Source organism: Rhinichthys klamathensis, unplaced genomic scaffold, assembly GCF_029890125.1.
Source record: "Rhinichthys klamathensis goyatoka isolate OS25496 unplaced genomic scaffold, OSU_Roscu_1.1 h1tg000134l_1, whole genome shotgun sequence".
NCBI lineage: Eukaryota > Metazoa > Chordata > Actinopteri > Cypriniformes > Leuciscidae > Rhinichthys > Rhinichthys klamathensis.
The window spans coordinates 843,594-862,747 of NW_026606669.1; the positions used below are offsets into that span (position 1 = coordinate 843,594).

Consider the following 19,154-nt stretch of genomic DNA (forward strand, 5'->3'; position numbering starts at 1 on the left):
TACAGCTTCTCTTGGTCAGACATCTGGAAAGGATGAGGACAGAAGGCCTGCAGCACAATGGATCTCGCACATTAGTGAGGACCTTGGGAACGTAAACTGGCTTCTGGTGGAGAAAAGCTTTCACCATGCCAGGTGAAAATTTTAAGGGAGGCAAATTTCTCCAATTCTTTTGAGAGACTAAATGACAAGGAGAAAAACAGTTTTGAGTGTGAGAAATTTATCTGGATCTTCTATGATGGGCAGACGTTATGCAGGAGTATGAGGTTCAGAGTCCTCAGTATCTCCTGTCTTGATACTAACAACATCCAACTCCTCAGAGCTGGATAGTTGCAGTACCAGTGCTTCACCCAGGGTAGAAGAAACCATTGTGCATGCTTCCAGACTCTGAGATAAAGCACCGGACCCAGCAGGTGAGGGCAGAGAAAGGGCAGGGCCCATCTCTAACCCCTCTGCCAGATCCATCTGCAAACCCCATAACAAAAGTCGCCACTGAGCCGCGAGGAATGCGTACCAAGGTGTCCTCATCAAGGAGCGCCCGGCGTGAGTGGAGCATTCTTAACAATAACCACTCACAATGTTCACATTCACCCCCACCCGTGATATAGCGAGGGCAGGGAGAAGCACATGGTTTAAACTGCTGTTTGCTCGCCGTATTTATAATGTCAGTTATTACAATGGTGATAAACGTCTGTTCTAACATAGTCAAAATGCTGTTCTAAGACACAAACACCAAAGGGACAAGTGATTTCAACATAGAACACTTGCTGAAGACACAGAAGCTAGCACTGTTTGGTCTGGGTGTGCTTTACAGTTTCCAGGTCATTACATCACCCGCCTATAACGTTCCGTCACGCCATTGGACTAAATTCACACATGCTTCACGACGCAATCACGCTGTCTAACCCACAGCATCTTTCGACTCAGCGCGAGTTCCCCCTCAGGGAACTAAAGGATCTGTGTATATATATGTCAAGAATCACAATGCATGTTATTGCATAGACTATGGCTGGGATGCAGGTAGAGAGATCGAGGCAGATTTCCCAAATTTATTGGGATGCAGGTAGAGAGATCGAGGCAGATTTCCCAAATTTATTTACTCCTCACATTTTATTCCACCACACACTGTGCATAACAATCTTGCTGTTATGGGAATACCAACCCGACATGAACTACCAAGAATCAACTTGCCTTATTAGTCTTATTTCCCCAAAAAGCCAAGATGAAGCCAAGATCCAGCAAATAAATTAATGAAGGTAAGGGCTTTTGGCAATCCAGCGCCAACTGTCTGCCAGCAACGCGCTCCAGACGGCAAGGGATTCCTGTCAGAGTCTGGCCTGCACTGTGAATTTCCCCTCCTTCTGATCTGAGCGGCTTGGCAGTCTTTGAGGCAGAGCCTCATGAGCATGTGTCAGACCTGCATCCTGAGACAGCGAATGCTGGACTGAAGGCTTGTTCAGGATCACAGGGGTCACAGATGCTGAAAGCCTCTTCACTCAGAGAAATACAAAAGCACCAAAGCAACAGAAAGACATTTTCATTTGGACAGTTTCTGGAGAGGTAGTTTATGAGTAATATACTTCATAAAAAGCCATAGTCATAAACACTGCTGAGCTTAATGTGGCATGTGGGGACAACAGTGGCTTTAATGGCTTGAGACTTTTCTTTGTCAAAAGTACAAGTGTCATTCTTCTTCTATTCTGTGTGGACTTGTCAGCCTGAGGTGATGTTGGGCGTGCCGCCTGAGGAAGATCTGCCTACCTGTCTGAGTGGCTGAAGCAGAGGCACTAGTGATGCGAAGGTTTGGCAGTGAAGGGAGACTGGCCACTTTTAATATACTTGTGACAACTTAAAATCTGCATTCATTATATAGGTGACTATTGCCTGGATGTATGCCAAATGGTTTTATTGTGTTCTTCCAAACACTATAGAAAAATAATTGATATTGAAAATTTAGTTTGAAGGACTGAACTGACATGAGTGACATTAAAGGGATACTCCACCGTTTTTTTTTCATATTAAACTATTATTCCCTTACTAAGACGAGTTGATACATACCTCTATCGTCTCAGTGCGTGCACTAAATCGCTCTGTCTTGTGGCGAAACTTTGATAGCACTTAACTTAGCCCAGTTCATTTATTAGGATCCAAGCAGAGAAGTGACCAAACACCTCCACGTTTTCCCTATTTGTTACACGAGTAGTGTAACTCGACCAAGAATGGTGACACAAAATAAAACGTTACGCTTTTCTAAGCGTGTAAAGTGGATAACTACATTGTATGGCGGAATACCATAGCAAGTGCTTGGGAGCACTTCGACTCGGCGCAGTAATATCATCACTCCGGAGAGGGAGAGGATTTTCCACGAGTGATGATATTACTGCGCCGAGTCGAAGTGCTCCCAAGCACTTGCTATGGTATTCCGCCATACAATGTAGTTATCCACTTTACACGCTTAGAAAAGCGTAACGTTTTATTTTGTGTCACCATTCTTGGTCGAGTTACACTACTCGTGTAACAAATAGGGAAAACGTGGAGGTGTTTGGTCGCTTCTCTGCTTGGATCCTAATGAATGAACTGGGCTAAGCTAAGTGCTAACAAAGTTTCGCCGCAAGACAGAGCGATTTAGTGCATGCACTGAAACGAGAGAGGTATGTATCAACTCGTCTTAGTTAAGGGAATAACATAGTTTGATATGAAAAAAACGTGGAGTATCCCTTTAAGGATGTGCCTGTGGTGTTTGAAACCAAAATACAAAACCACTGCTGCATAAAACACAAATTTGTGTGAATGGACTTGGCTAGTTACATAAATATAGCCTGTCTGAGTTTAAACTTTCCGGTGACAATAATAGCCCTGGTGTCTAAATATCAATAAAACACAAGACAATTATTTTTGGATGGTCAGAATTTTAAGAACTAACTGATAAAAAGAGATGGATGGGAGAAAGTATATAAATAATACTAAAATAACACCATTATAGTATTTATTAATATTTTAAATAAGCTGATTTTAATTTTGGTTTAATTTTAGTCATTTTGCTATGTACTTTTGTCGTTTTTATTAAATATATATATATATATTAGCTGGTGGTGTCATTGTCAACCTTGCCTACTGTAAATGCACTTCCTAGTTCCTTAAAACTGAGGGAAGTGTTGAAATTATCATTGTCAAATTTGGCAGCATACCACAGATGTAGTACTTAAACACTAGGTTGAAAATAACTCTGAATATTCCTTTGTGCATTAATACAAGCTGGTGACAGCTTTGCAATTTGTAGTATTAATTGGAAGCTAAAAAAAGGATTCTCCCCTAAATCTATTAGTAACTTCACTTGATAGCCTTGTGAAAACACCTTACACATGAGATGTGTAAAACAGGCTGTTATTATGAAAGATTTGCACCTTTGAAGGTGAATAATTAGGCAGACCTGCAATAGAGAGCTTCTTGGAAAAATAAACTGGGATTGATCCTGGTCTATAATGCCTGGAGAAAGCTATTGTTTACATTACCATTCATGTCAATGGCAGTTGTTCGGCTGACACAGGACCACCTAGAAGTGCACGATTGGAACATCTTTGCTCAAGGGACCAAGAGCAGTCAATGTCATGTGACTAATCACTCTGACACAACTAACAGGGAACGTTCTCAGAACTTTGACTGAACTTTTAAAAACATTTTAAAAATCATGTTTAGGGAACATTCAAAAATTATGTTTTCATTACTTTATTACATTACTGTTAGCAAAATCTTCGAAATTCGAATACATTGTTTTTAGCTGGGGAAGCTGCATTAGAATAATGTCATGACAACATAAACCTATACCAAAATGCATTTAAAATACATTTATTTAATACTAAGTATACTAAGAATCCATTAACATTTATTGACACTTGAGGCTTATTGATATAAATATTATAATTCAACTTTATTTGAAGTACTTCTTTATTACACAATGCATATATCTTAATGTTAAGCCTAAAATGTGTTTCAATGTCACTTTTAGTTACGGATAGTATGACCACTGTATAATATCAGTCTTTAAATGCAAGATTTAAAGTGTACCTAAAGTATATTTGCAATAGTTTCAATTTAGCACAATCAAATATACTTAAGTATATCATTAGTTGGACCTCAGCACCATTTCTGGATAACTACATGTGCATTAAGTACAAAATTAGTTGTTCCAATTTAGCAGACTTTAAGTATACCAATTTAGTATAGCAACAGTATACAATTACAGGGTATTAATATTAAGTATGTAAATGTATTTGTTGTATACTTAGCATAAAACAAATGTATTTCAAATACATTTTAGTATATTTATTTTTACTAGGGAATCCTGGTTGGTTGATGGAAGATAGAAGATAGAAAATAAATCGGTGGACCCCTCCAGTAGCTTACAACCCCACTACCCATTTTCAAGAGTAGCATTATTATGCTTTAACTTTCTGACACGACACAACTAGCAGCAAAATGTGATCGTTCTCACTGTAACCAGAAAAGCTGTGTAAAGTACAATGCAAGCGCCCATTAAGGCGTTCACACTACATTCAGAAACATAAAGCACAAAAATGTACTAATCATACTTTTACATTTTCAAGGGAGCATGTCGTAGGCCCCACACTTTGGGAAATACTATAAATAGTATATTTGTTTCTTGCACCCACAATCCTATATAGAACAAGCAGTTTGGAAAATGGATGGATGTTTCTTGCAAAAAAAAAAAAAAATAGCTAGAATAAAACAGCTAATTTTTTATGTCCAACCATGAATAGAGAAAGATCCTAAAAAGAAGCAGATGGTTTAGTTACAGAATCTATAACTAGCAGGGCTAGCCAGCTAAACCTTGAGATCTGGAGTCAAAAAGATTCTGGGAGGAGGATCTTCAACATCAGTGTAAGTGAGGACATAATATTAATCAGAATGAGTCACACTGCTTAAACCCATCTTCACTTTCTCCACTAGAATTGAGTTGATTTGAGAAACAGCTCATCTCATTAATCATGCTATAATTTCTATGACTAACCCTGCATTAAAGTGGCAATCAAGAATACATGAATAGTCAGATGGTTAATCAGCTGAGTCTTTTGTATAATTCTCTTCATAAGTGTGACATATTTCAATTATTAGTGAGGGTCACTTGTTTAACAGAAAATATACTCTGTCGAGTAATACTGAAGAGGTAGAGCTGATATGACTCAGAGCTGCATTTATGTTATACAATAAGATAACAAAGAGGTAAAGGGGGAGCAAAGTGTCAGGGAGGGCGGATGTGAAAGTTCAAGGAGTGCAAACATAACAGCTATCTTGTGGTATGGGTGAACAATGGAGATGATGGGCTCAGAGGTCACTGGCTGGATGGCAGCCCTGCCACACATGAACCTCAAGGACACATGCACCAGGAGAAAGGGTATCAATAGATTCATGACAGCTGCGATGAGGCATAATATTCGTCAGTTACTTGCATTTTGCCTAAGGAACCTATTCTGCCACATAAGAAAAAAAATCACGCTTTGGTAAATCATAACTATGACAAAATGTTGAATTTATGCGATACAAGGTCATATGAGATAAACATATTTGGACATAAAAGGGCAATTAGTATTTCATAATTTTTTTGTTGTTGTTATAAATATGATTTACCCAAGCATGATTATTGTTCTTATCTCGGACATGGTTTTCCATATAAGCCTATCTGTGAATTACAAGGAGTCTTATGTATGTCAATTTATTCACATATTTTAGTATTATTTGCACAGTGAAAAAAAAAAGAAATTGAATTAATTGCACCTTATTGGTCATGTCATTAAAAAAATCAGATTTTTAGTTAGCGTTTACAAAACGAGCTACATTTTTCAAAAAGAAAAATTTCTAGGCTTACATGTGTGCATTTTGCTAAAATGAATATTTAGATGTGGCTGGAAATGCTTACTTTATGCGCTCCTCAATTTGCATATTATAAATGAGCTGATAAAAACAAGTTAATTATATGGTATAACTAAGAAACATACAGTGTGCATAATGTTATCTGTATTTAAATGTAAATCAATGTCATGCAACAACTCAAACAAGCATTCACACAATGAGTAAATTCCCCCCAAAATTTTGTATACACTGAAAAAAAAAATATTTGTGCTGCTGGTTCAGTAGATTAAAATGAGTTAATTCAAGGCACTTCTTGAACAGTTTGTCGCAACAAATGCAGAAATGCAGATCCAGACTGACAGACATTTGAGCATTATTAATCAAACATCATCCGTTCAAGATGATTAATTTAGTACTGCAGGGAAAGCATGTAATGATAAAATGCATACCTTGAATTGTAAATATATCCTTGCAGTGTAATTAGCTTTGAATAAAAGTATCTACCAAATGCATAAATATACATAGAATCAAAAAAATAAAACGTTTAAATAAATATTTACTAATTTACAATATAGTTTTGCTGCTGCTGCTGTTGTTGTTGTTGTTGTTGTTGTTGAATACCAGGAAGAGGAAAAATCAATCAAATCAGGAAACAAGTAATCCCAACCCAACCCAACTCAATGTGCTGTTAAACATGAAAGACAGACGACTAGCACAGTGAAGTGGTGGGAAGAACTGTTGATTGAATTCTGACAGCTTGGTGCATCCGGCCTCTTCCACCCCCTCTGGATAATGAAGTGGTGATAAGTTTACCCCAGCCGGACGAAGCCCCATGGGATAGATAATGAGGCCAGTTGTTAATTAATGTAAAGTTCCTCTGGTCTCTGTATGCTCTGCGAATCCCAATTAGTCTAAAGCCTAACAACATGTTGCACTTGATTTTCAGTTCACTTCAAAGCTCAGGCTCCTTCTGCTGTTTTCAGAGTCCCTGCTTTCTCAAAGTCTTTATACTAAAGGGCACACTGCATGGCATGGAGGAAAGACAGCAATGCGTACACTTCTGCTTAGATGCAACCACTGCTTCAACCGCTCACGTCAAATCATTAAAACAACGCCGTGTCCGAACCAGACGAGACAAGAAAATGTATCAGCCCACACTACATGAGAAGAAATGCTCCGCAACGCAGCACAAACAAAATCAGAACAGAGTGTGGAAGAGTTCGGTGTTTGCGTGCACACTCTCAAATCCGCAACACTCTGCACAGCATAAAACACATACCAACCTATTGTTATGACTTTGGATTGCTTCTCCAGATGGCATCCTTTGTTATGGTTTTCCTTGAGGAAAATGAGGGACTTGTTATGTAATATCAGAAGTTTCTAAACTTACAAAATGAGTCTATCCTCGTGGATGTTGGATGATTAATATACATGGGGAGAGATTTTGGTGTGGGCGGGGCTACATTGCGCAACGCAGAAATAGAACCAATACATTAAAAAAATAGAATATTAGCAACCAGGAATTAGGATTTTGCATTATTCATATTTAAAAAAATATTTAGCTGTTTTCTAGTTTAATATATTTTCAAATGTAATTTATTCCCGTGATGTCAAAGCTGAATTTTCAGCATCATTACTCCAGTCTTTAGTGTCACATGATCCTTCAGAAATTATTTTAATATGCTGATTTGGTGCTCAAGAAGCATTTATTATAAGTTGTTTTAATAGTTGTACTTTTTTTTCAGGATTTTTTGGTGAACCCTTTTGAACGGTAGTGTATTTAATGGCAGCACAACTGTTCAAATCCATCATTTTTTTTCTGCACCTGATCAGATCTGTGTTTCCTGTGTGACCTAATGCCACAGATATCGAACACGCTGGGATCCTGTGGGGGTTTACTTAGGGCAAGGATCTTATCATAATGTTTTCATTTTACGGACAGTGAAGGGATTTCCACATATCCTATTGGCAATCTGTCAGGCCTACGCCACAGATCTTATTCTGCAGCGTGTGCAGGTCTCGCAGGCTTCAGAGTTCACCACCGCTTTGCTTCATTTCTCTGGTCAGTGGGGTAAGTCCTGCACTGCAGTAAAGCACCTCAATGACTATGGACCATTAAAGTGCTATTGAGTTTCTGTCAAATCGCCAGCACCTACAATCTCTCACTGTCCCTCCTCTCAGCCCTCTCCATTATCAGGGCCCTCCAGCCAGCGTGGCTCAACATCTCCATAGACATAGCTAAGATTGGGCAGAGTCTGCATTAGTTTCAGCCGTCGAAACCTTGCTTTAGGTCTGTGTGAGGCAGGATGTGATGTATCCTTGTGATTCTGGGCTAACCCATAACCCTACATCAATATAAGCCTTAGCAATTTTCTTCCTCTGGGAGAGATTGGGGACTCAATCTCATATAGTTGCTTGTGAAGACCCTTGTTGTAATTGGATCCTTCTCATAGAGCAAAGGGGCCTTTTCTGGAGAGCAGATAAAGCAGAAATCATTGGTTTCAGAGAGTGGACCTGAAGAAGAAGTTTGACACACGTTTGACACAAGTTTGGGGTCATAACAAGAGGGTCAAGGTTTGGCTGGTTAACATGATGCCGTTACCCCCTGCTGGTAGATACCAGAAATTCACCATCTGGTTTTAAAAACTTTCCCCATTGACTGCCATTTAAAGTGTTATATTATATTATGCTATTTTAAATGTTTCCAATTTTGATTTGAAGGCATCCTACAATAGGATTAGCTACATGCAGCCAAGGTCATAAAACACTTTGATTTTCTCATAATATACATTGCACATCATCTCATTTCTCAAAGAGTCTGGAAACGGTTTGTTCGAAGATTCAGTCTCTCTAAACCCCTTCTTTGAGCCTCTACTCTGCTCTGATTGGTCAGATGGCTCAGTCTGTTGTGATGCTGTCTACCGCTTACAGTGCGTGTCGAAAACAAAAACGCCTATTACCAAATATCAAGCGTAGCGTCAGTTCTGGCAGGTCACGTTAGTCAAGCTCGCATCAGCTGACTCTCAGCTGATCCCCGTCTACCTATAGGAATACGACACTTATCACTGTATTCGTATAAAAGCTCCTTCAGTATTATCAGCAGCTATCGCGTTTCTCAGGGGCTAATACCCTCCTCCATCCCCAGCTCCTGCTCTCGTCATTCAGGATTTGGCATTCTGATTCCCCTTGAATCAGAAAAAATTCTTGAAATTCTTATTAGCTAATGATATCAGCAATACCTTCATGTTCGTTCTGTTCTGTTTACCCTAAGGGGGGTTATTGCTCTTATCTATGCTAGGCTGCTGCATGGATGCGCAGGGAGTTCTTGCCCAGAATAGAACCATACCGCCAATCCAAACTGTATGCTAATTGTCAATCGTATTTGACGATAGTGGTCCTGACAGAACTGAATTTTAGCTCTGGAGGCTTCCTCGATGCTTGATACACAGTGGTAAAAACAGATGGCGTCGGTTTTCCGTATCAATTCCAGTGCGAGTCCTCATCTATTTGAAGTGCATCAAAGTGGATTCTCAGCACTGAAAACAGCGTCTTCTCGACATTTAGACAAAACGAAAGAAACTACAGTGTTTGAGAGTGGGTCAAAGACCTTAATGAAGACCATAGGCCAATTAGAGACCATGGGCTAGCATTATTCAGACTTGTGATATTGTTACGCAAGTATGTAACAGGAAGTGAGACTGGAATTGCTTATGACCAGTTTTAGCAGTTCCCAATAGATTCTTTCTTTTAGGAGACAAAAACTTTATTTGTTGTGCACCTTGATCTTTAAAACTTTGCAGAACTTTTACATGCACAATACTTTTCAATCACTATATTACACACTATGAAAGGCAATATTCGAAAAAGCATAATAGGGGCACTTTAATTTTAGCTGTATTCTGACTAAGCACAATTTTGCAACTAACATATAAATAGTATAACTACTTTTCTTTAAGTATGGCAGATTTATTTAGGCATCTATTTTAGTATTTATTAATATTTTAAATTAACTTTTAGTGTTATATTTTCAGTTTACATTTTCATTTTAGTTTAAGCTTTAGTAATTTTGTTTGTGTTTTGTCATTTTATTGTTTTTAGCTACAATTTTATTTTATTTCAGTTAATTGACAAGGAAACATTTTTAGTTTTCGTTTTGTTTTGTTTAAGCTTTTCATCTAATATTTATATATTATTTTATATCAATTTTAATTTCAGTTTTTATAGTTTTAGTTAACAACCCTGCCATTAAGATGAATGGGAATGCTAATAACTTTCTCTGGGTATTACAGACCTTCTTAACTCAAATATACATCCCAGAGATTTACATGTTTAAAGAAACTGAATTGTAAGTGAAATATTGACACTCTTCCTTCGTAAATTCCACATGGAGCATATCCTGTCTTTGTCAGAGCAGAAGAAAGGAGAGATTAATAAATACGATTAATCAGACATGACGTTGAAGCCAGAGTTCCTCAGGCTTTTCCTTGATCAGAGTCTAAACCGTGAATCACACAACCTCCTCTGTGTTACACTACTGCTATATTTCATTGAAAAGCTTTTTCTTTTCTTTAAGTAAAACATTGAAATTGCAAACATGTTTTTCAGTGCATTTTATCACAGGAAACCATTTGTTCTTTAAAAACTTGGTTGCAGGTACTGGTAGTGATTCTGCATAGAAGGAATGGGGAATTTAGAGGCTTCAGTCTGTGATCTGGGGTGCGATTCTTAAACATTTGTCACATCAGCTGATTTGTAGGGCAGCTTGGACCTATTCATCAGGCCCTGCTGTCACTGGCCAATGAATTTATGTTCCTCATCCACATACTCTGTCCCAGACCACATCAACGGGGCTAGGCCTGTCAGTCTCACAACCTTCATGTCTATCACATCTGCTATTGGTGTTGTTGTTTTTTTTGTTGTTTGTTGTTTTTCTAGAGTTACTGCCCTAACTGTGTATGATATGTCATTTTTTGACAAAAACACAATATTTGCAACGTTTGTTTAATAGCTTATTCAGTTTCCCAAAATTTGCGGTCAGATTTCAAAATGTTTTTAAAGATGTCCCTTACGCTCATCACAGCTGCATTTATTTGATCAGAAATACAGTAATATTATGAAATATTATCACAATTTAAAATAATGTGTTCTATTTGAATACTTTTTAATTTATTCCTGTGATGACAACGCTGAATTTTCAGCAGCCATTAATGTAACTTTTTATCAATTTAACGCATCCTTGCTGAATAAAATAATTTTTATTCAAAAGTATTCAAAAAATTCTTACTGACCCCAAGCTTTTGAACAGTAGTAAATATTTTTCATTTATTATTTGATAGTCTTTTTTATTTCAGTTATGGTTGCTATGATTACTTAAATAATCTTTTGATGTAGTAATCAAAATAATGATCAAAGTGTGTTTTGATAAAAGAAAATATATAATCTTCTTAATTAAGCTGAAATGTTATTATTATTCAACAGAATTTAGATTCAATTCTAGTCATACAATAACTGGTTTATTGTCAGAATTACAAAAGATGATGTTGTGTTCAGTGAACAATAATTCGTATCCTTAATTGAACGCTTGTGTCTGTGGCCAAATGATTAAAAATTAGTTTGTGAATATAGGTACTATATGTATCAGTGGCGTAACGAGCCAACACCGGGCCCTTATGCAGGATTATCAAGGCGGGCCCCCTACTACAACAGGTGATGACGCAATGTCCACGAGTAGGCTTTTGCATGCAATACGCAAGGAACTGTTTACACCTGGCCACTTCATGCTTTTTCTGTGATCGTATAGCTATCCGATCGTGAAAAGACCAGGTGTAAATTCCCTTCGAAACGCATTCGAGACGGATTTGAATCCGGTCGCTCAAACCACTTCAGGAGGTGGTCTGGGCCGCATTCCAGACGACACGGGACAAGTGTAAATACATCTGGTTGTTGAAACCACATATGTCAATTTTACTCCTCTAAAAATGGTAAAAAAAATAAACGTGTGAGAGCGTGTTATAGGCTATATGTCATAGTCAGATATGACGACGCTTCTGCAACAACACGCATCACCGCAGATGAGCATCTCTTCATCAAGCCAACGCACAAACTATCGCAAATCAAAGTGAAAGTAAGTCGCAGACGCTCGCTTAACACACAATCATCTTCATTAAAAGTAAAGAAACGAAATGATCTTACCAGTACACTGTTGCCGCTCTCTCTAATTGCGGTCTTCAATTTAGAAATTTTAGCTGATGATCAATAAAATGCAGCTTATCTGTTGCTTTCGGTGACGTGAACTCTATTAAATCTGCATATAGCGCGGAAATTGAAGATCGGATTTATATCTGTTTTGCAAAAACACATTTATGTGACCAGCTGTAAATGGAATCGTTTTGATAAATCAGTAGCTATCCGATCTGAGAAAACGCATGAAGTGGCGCGCGCGTGTAACGTTAAACAGCCGACCCGGGGATTCCCCAGTCCCAGCTCAAAACAAATTACACCAAAATCCATGATTGTTCGTTTCACACATGTATTTAATGATCTGTAAAATATGTTGTTGTCATTATTTATTTAAAACAAAATCGTGATAAAGTAAAATGCGATCAAACTAAAAGTAGTAATATGCGATAGGGGGCCCCGGCTGTCAATCAATATCTTCCAGTCAAGCGGGCCCCTGATTGGTCCGGGCCCGTAAGCAACCGCGTACCCTGCTTACCGATAGTTACGCCACTGATATGTATTAATCTTCCAATTCTGTACCAGAATTCATTTAAGGTTTGAAATGTACAATCTGTTTTTCTGCTCTGGGTCAATTGGGGTAATAACATTGAACACTTTCATTGGAGCTCACAAATTCTCAATTAATACACGATCGTATGATGAATGCCCTAACATCCCCAGTTCAAACCATTGGACCGCAATCCGAGACACAATATTGGATTGCCCCTTTGGCTTTATGAGGCAGGACCTCATTAGTGACCAGTCTAACATGACCTTTATGTTGAAGTGTCGGTGATGCACACTTCTATGGCGGTTCTCTAATCAACAGGGATTAATAGAGAGCAGCTTTGGATATTACTGCTGTGGTCCAGTGCTGCTGATGGAGATGTCAGCTATTCTAATGAGCACCGCTACACTGTCTTTCCTCCTCTAACAGAGACCATACGTGGAATAGGATATAATCTACATCGATTTTTCAATGGCCACCTTCAACATTGGTCACTCTATCCCCAAGTGTTAAGAGGAGAGAGCGTATTGATCGGGATAAGGCAGCTGCTTTTGGTCAGGGAGCCACTGCAGGAGAATCCAGTGGAAGGCCTGGCCCTCTTTGTCACATTAAGCCACTCAGTATTGTCTATATCAGGGTATGTAAGTGTTATAATGTGGTTGGAGGAAGAAATCAATGATAGTATATGTGTGCAGGTGGTAAATCTCTTCTACTTTAAATGTACACAGAGGGGGACCAATGGTTCAGTAACATGAAGACTAAAAAGAATATTTCAGCCAAATATTACCCTCATCTCCCACATGTTGTTCTTAAACCCATATGTATTTTCTGTGGGACACAAAATTAGATGCTTTTGAAGAATCATTACATTGCTCTTGCCAAATGACTGTTTACAGCGGCCAAGAACTACTGAGCTACAAAGAAAGAAAGAAAGAAAGAAAGAAAGAAAGAAAGAAAGAAAGAAAGAAAGAAAGAAAGAAAGAAAGAAAGAAAGAAAGAAAGAAAGAAAGAAAGAAAGGCTTGTGTGCTATAATCTACTAAAATAAATATAAGTGAATGGCAATTTACATCTTGTTCCTCATATACATCTGCAATAGAAGACATGGTTGTGTAAAATTGGAAATTTAATTGGATTTTTAATTTAATATTAATTTTAATATAAATAATTACATAAAAGCTAAGTATACGTTTATATGCACCTTATTCGTCAACTTGGAAGTCAGCTTTTTTGTGAATGTGCAAGACTTCTGATTCATTATTCGCTATACTGTAGGTAAATAACTAGAAGAGTATAAGTGCAGTAAACAGTAAAACCTCTTACAATAATACATTGAAATAATATAATAACAAATTCCAGTTTGCAACCTCAAGCAGCATAGCGGGCTGTTTTAAATTGCAATTCTGCATCCTGTTTGCTTGCACATTTTTATTTCTGGAATCAGAATTTAAAAATCAATTCTGAATATGACACATGAAATATGACACATACATTGTATAAACTACTGTTATTGTGATTTTAATGTCATCTTTGTTGCTTGAAAGCCCCTGGTTATGAACTTTCCTTGTATGGCGAGAATTGTGTAAAAATTGTTCAGAAATGTAAATTTTTGTGTTCCATGAAAACCAGTATATGGGTTTGGAATGACATGAATTCCAGTAGATGAATTTTTTTGTTAAAGTAGATGTGATCCTTCTGCCTCACTAAACACTTGTGCCTGAGTGAAACAGTATTTGCTCAGCACAGCATCTCAGACCAAATCTCCCTGTGAACATTCCTGGACGAAACAAACAATGGAAACACATTTTGATCCAACAAGACAGAGTATAGATAATTAATTTGATGTGAGGAAGCATCCCAATCTGTCTCTTCTTCCACTGACAGCAGCGATGGGGATCAAATTATTGCACAAACAAAGCTGAATCTTTTGTCCCCAGAGCCTTTAGATGTTATGCAACTTTTGTAATTGCATTCCGCTGCTGTTTGTGCCTGAAACAAAACAAGATTTATGACAATTGCAGCCGATCAAACATGTATACAAGACGGAAATGAATGGCCGTCTCCTCAAAGTTCATGGCTGATTGTCATTTGTGCTATGGCTCAGAGGTGTGCTGAATGTTAATGAAAAAGTTGATCTGAGAAACAGCGGCTCAGCGGTGCAGGGCAGACACAGACACATGAAAAATGCATGGAGCTCTGTGTGTACCTTCAACTTCACTCATCTGAATTCCACTCCCATTCCAACTGGCCAACAAGCAAGAATATCAATTACATTAGCAATTTGGGTGGTAGCGAGCGAGCGAGTAACCGTTGAGCAGCTCTCGTGAGACAAACCACTCCGAATGCACACAATGGCCATTCTGAGCTCCGTGCTTAGCAGTCACCTCAGGAAAACGTCCAACTTATTGCGTTAATGGAGACTGAAGTGTTTTCGCCAAAGAATATGTTCATTAACATCGTGATTCATGTGGAGAATCAAACATCTCAGTGGGGGTTCCCTCTGTTCACCTCAAATGAGTGCCAGTGTCTAGCTGCAAACCTGTTACTAGTAGCTTACAGCAAAATTAACAAATCCGGTCTGTGTGTGTTTCAGGAAAACCCATATATGTGTAATAATGAATGTGATGCTGAAACCGAGGAGCTGGCCCACCCGCCCGAGCTCATGTTTGACTCTGAAGGACGAAACCCCACTACATTCTGGCAGTCGACCTCCTGGAAAAAATATCCGAAGCCCCTTCAGGTCAACATCACGCTGTCCTGGAACAAAACAATAGAACTCACAGATGACATTGTCCTTACCTTCGAGTCTGGCCGACCTGAGCAATTAGTCTTGGAGAAGTCGCTGGATTACGGTCGTACGTGGCAGCCGTACCAGTTTTATGCAGCTGACTGTTTGGATGCCTTTACTATGGAGCCAAAAGCTGTACATCAGCTGACCCAAAGCAGTATGCTAGAAATCATCTGCACTGAGGTCTATTCAACAGGCTACGTGTGGAAGTACGACAAAACTGTACGCTTTGAGATCAAAGACCGCTTCGCCCTTCTTGCTGGTCCGAGACTGCACAACATGGCTTCGCTGTATGGGCAGCTGGACACCACCAAGAACCTAAGGGATTTCTTCACCCTCACTGACCTTCGCATCAGACTTCTACGGCCTGCCACCGGAGCCACAATGGTAGATGAGAACAACCTCTCTAGATACTTCTACGCCATCTCGGACATCAAAGTGCAGGGCAGGTAAGGTAATGCCTCTTTGAGACCGGGTCTTAATTTAACATCTATCATTTGGTATAATTTTTGCTCAATACTAAAAGAAATTAATAAAATAATTTTTTTTTTTTTTTTACTATAAAAATAACATGCAAATAAAATGTACAAATTACTACTAATTGTCAATCGTATTTGACAATATTGGTCCTGACAGAAATGCAATTCTGAGAAAAAAGACAGAATTGCGAATTTATTTTTGCAAATATATTGCGAGTATATTGTTTTTATCTCGCAATTCTGACATCTTTTCTCAGAATTGTGAGATATAAACTCGCAATTGCGAGTTATAAAGTCAAATTCTAAGGAAAACATTTTATTCTAAGGACCTCAGAATTGCAAAATTAAAAATGTAATTCTTTTTTCCTCAGAATTGCGAGTTTATATCTCACAATTTTGACTTTATAAAACGCAATTGCGACTTTATATCATGCAATTGTGACTTTATATCATGCAATTGTGACTTTATAACATGCAATTGTGAGATAGAAAGTCAGAATTGCATGATACAAAGTCGCAATTGAGTGTTATAAAGTCAGAATTATGAGATATAAACATGCAATTCTGAGAAAAAAAGACTTTATTACACACAATTGCGACTTTATATCACACAATTGCAACTTTATATCATGGAATTCTGCCTTTATCACTCGCAATTGCAACTTTATATCAAGCAATTGTGAGATAAAAAATCTGAATTGTGAGATAAAAAGTCGCAATTACCTTTTTAATTTTGTATTCTGTGGCGGAAACAAGCTTCCATAAGTTGTTTAACACCAACGACTTTTATTCTTTTAACACAAATGATTACGGGGGCAGATTATCAATTAATATTTTTATTTTTTCGCGAGGTTCCATGCACAATACTATGTAATGACCTTGAAGCGATAATTCACCCAAAAATGAAAATTTGCCCATGATTTACTCACCCTGAAGCCATACTAGGTGTATATGACATTCTTCTTTCAGACGAATACAATCGGAGATCTATTAAAAAATGTCCTGGCTAATCCAAGCTTTATAATGGGAGTCAATGGGTATGTATTTTTTGGAAGTCCATCAAAGCGCATCCATCCATGATAAAAGTGCTTGAAATGGCTCTGGTGGGTTAATAAAGGTCTTCTGAAGTGAAGCGATGCGTTCGTGTAGGAAACATATCGGTAACACTTTATAATAACTGCATGCTATTAATCATTTGTTAAGCATGAGTAAACAGTTAATTCATCATTTATGTAAGCAATAAGGTACGAGAGGCTGTGCTGTATCGTGAATAAGTAACGGCTGGAGGGCGTTGTTAGGCACGACGCGAAGCGGAGTGCCTGCAACCCCTTCAGCCGTTACTTATTCACGATACAGCACTTGCCTCGAGTACCTTATTGCTTTTATAAAACGGTTGCCACACAATAAAAATATTAAAGCCGAAAAATATGTATCTATGCAACTTTCATGAAGTAAAATCACTAAAAGCCTGCCTTCCGCTGAAAAAATAGTCCCGGAACGTGAACAGCAACAGAAGTTACATATATTATTTCGCCAATAGATGGCGGCAAAGACTGTCTTTATGAGTGAGTGAGTGAGTGAGTGAGTGAGTGAGTCTGTAGAGAAGGCTTTTGAAAGGACTCGAACTTGTGATCACGGAGAAGACAGACGCAACTGACAGATGACTAACGTTATGCACGGAAAACCCCATGACTGTTAAAAGGACAAAATATGCAGCGGACATTCAAACGCATTTTTTTATTATGAATATAGGACTGACCTGAAGGAAAATGCTACGTCTACTGTAAATGCAGGTACACTCGCTTACTCGATCTCTCACAATGCTCTGCTCTAGCTTTAAATGAACAATATCAATGAGATGAAACATCTGTTTAAGTTGCTAAGAGTGGTTGCTAGGGGTGTTGTGTAGTGATACATAGAACCGTTGGGTGAAGCGGTCATAGCCGTGTTTTATCGTGAATAAAGCACAGCTATTGACCAATCAGAATCAAGGATTGGAACTAACCGTTTTATAAAAAGCATTAATAGACATTAATAAGCAGTTTATAAATACAGCTATAAACACTTTTTTTCTTGATTTATAAGCATATCTATAATGCGTTTAATAATTGTATTTTCATACTTTGTTAATGATCAATTAATAATTTCTAAATGAAGTATAGCATTATTTATAAACCAGTTATTTAAGAGTTGTCAGTTATTCATAAGATCACTTAGAAAGTGTAAGTAAATGTAGTAAATACAGGTAGTTATAAAGCATTTAGTAGTGGTCAGTTAACTATTTTGTGAGCTAATCTAAAGTGAGGACTATTCATGCCTTGTAAAGCATTTATAAAGGAGATTTAAAGGCGCATCAATCTTCTAAACAGTAAAATGTAACAAACACAACACAGTGATACAGAACATAGAAATATTTAACAGCCTTTAAATCTCCTTTATAAATGCTTTACAAGGCATGAATAGTCCTCACTTTAGATGAGCTCACAAACATAGTTAACTGACCACTACTAAATGCTTTATAACTACCCGAATTAACCCTGAATTACAGCTTAAATACATAATAAAGCATTTATTAACACACTAAGTAACCATCACTATATGTCTTAATAATAAGATGTATGAATGTACATTTAAATAGTTTATTAATCATTTACTTACACGTTCTAAGTAATCTTGTGAACCACTGAAAACTCTTAAATAACTGGTTTATAAAAAATGCAATTAATCATTTAGAAATAATAAATTGATCATTAATAAAGGATGAAAATACAATTATTAAATAAATTATAGATATGCTTGTAAATCAAGAAGAAAGCATTTATAGCTGTATTTATAAACTGCTTATTAATGTCTATTAATGCTTTATGAATGATGAATTAACTGTTTACTCATGCTTAACTAATGATTATTAGCGTGTAGTTATTATAAAGTGTTACCAAAATATCCATATTTAAAACTTTATCGACTAAAATAACTAGCTTACTGCAGATGCCCGTACGCAAGTCGACTTACACCAAAAGAGTATCACTTGACGATGTATATGACGTAGGATGTAGGAGTAGCGTAAGCTCTGACTCAGGGCTTTCAAACAGGGCTGGGCAACCACGTTCATCATTACGTTGTGCGTCAAGTTCAAGGGTTACTCTTTTGCTTACTCTATCGCAGCTTTTCTTGGTCAAGGATCGCCCAAGAGGACGTTTGACTGACATGGAACGCAACCAATCACAGTTCATTTTGTTCCACGTCATGTTTAGGGGCGTGAAAATATAATGTCGATGTCTCTGCAATAACAGACCG

General features: G+C 37.7%; 1 protein-coding gene across 1 annotated transcript in view; it reads left to right on the forward strand.

Moving 5' to 3' along the window:
• Window positions 1-19,154, forward strand: part of LOC130089598 (netrin-G1) — a 90,850-nt gene that overhangs the window by 22,529 nt on the left and 49,167 nt on the right. Inside the window, exon 3 of the mRNA XM_056256994.1 lies at window positions 15,184-15,827. Coding sequence (XP_056112969.1) covers window positions 15,184-15,827 — 644 coding nt within the window. The remainder of the gene's footprint in view (window positions 1-15,183; window positions 15,828-19,154) is intronic.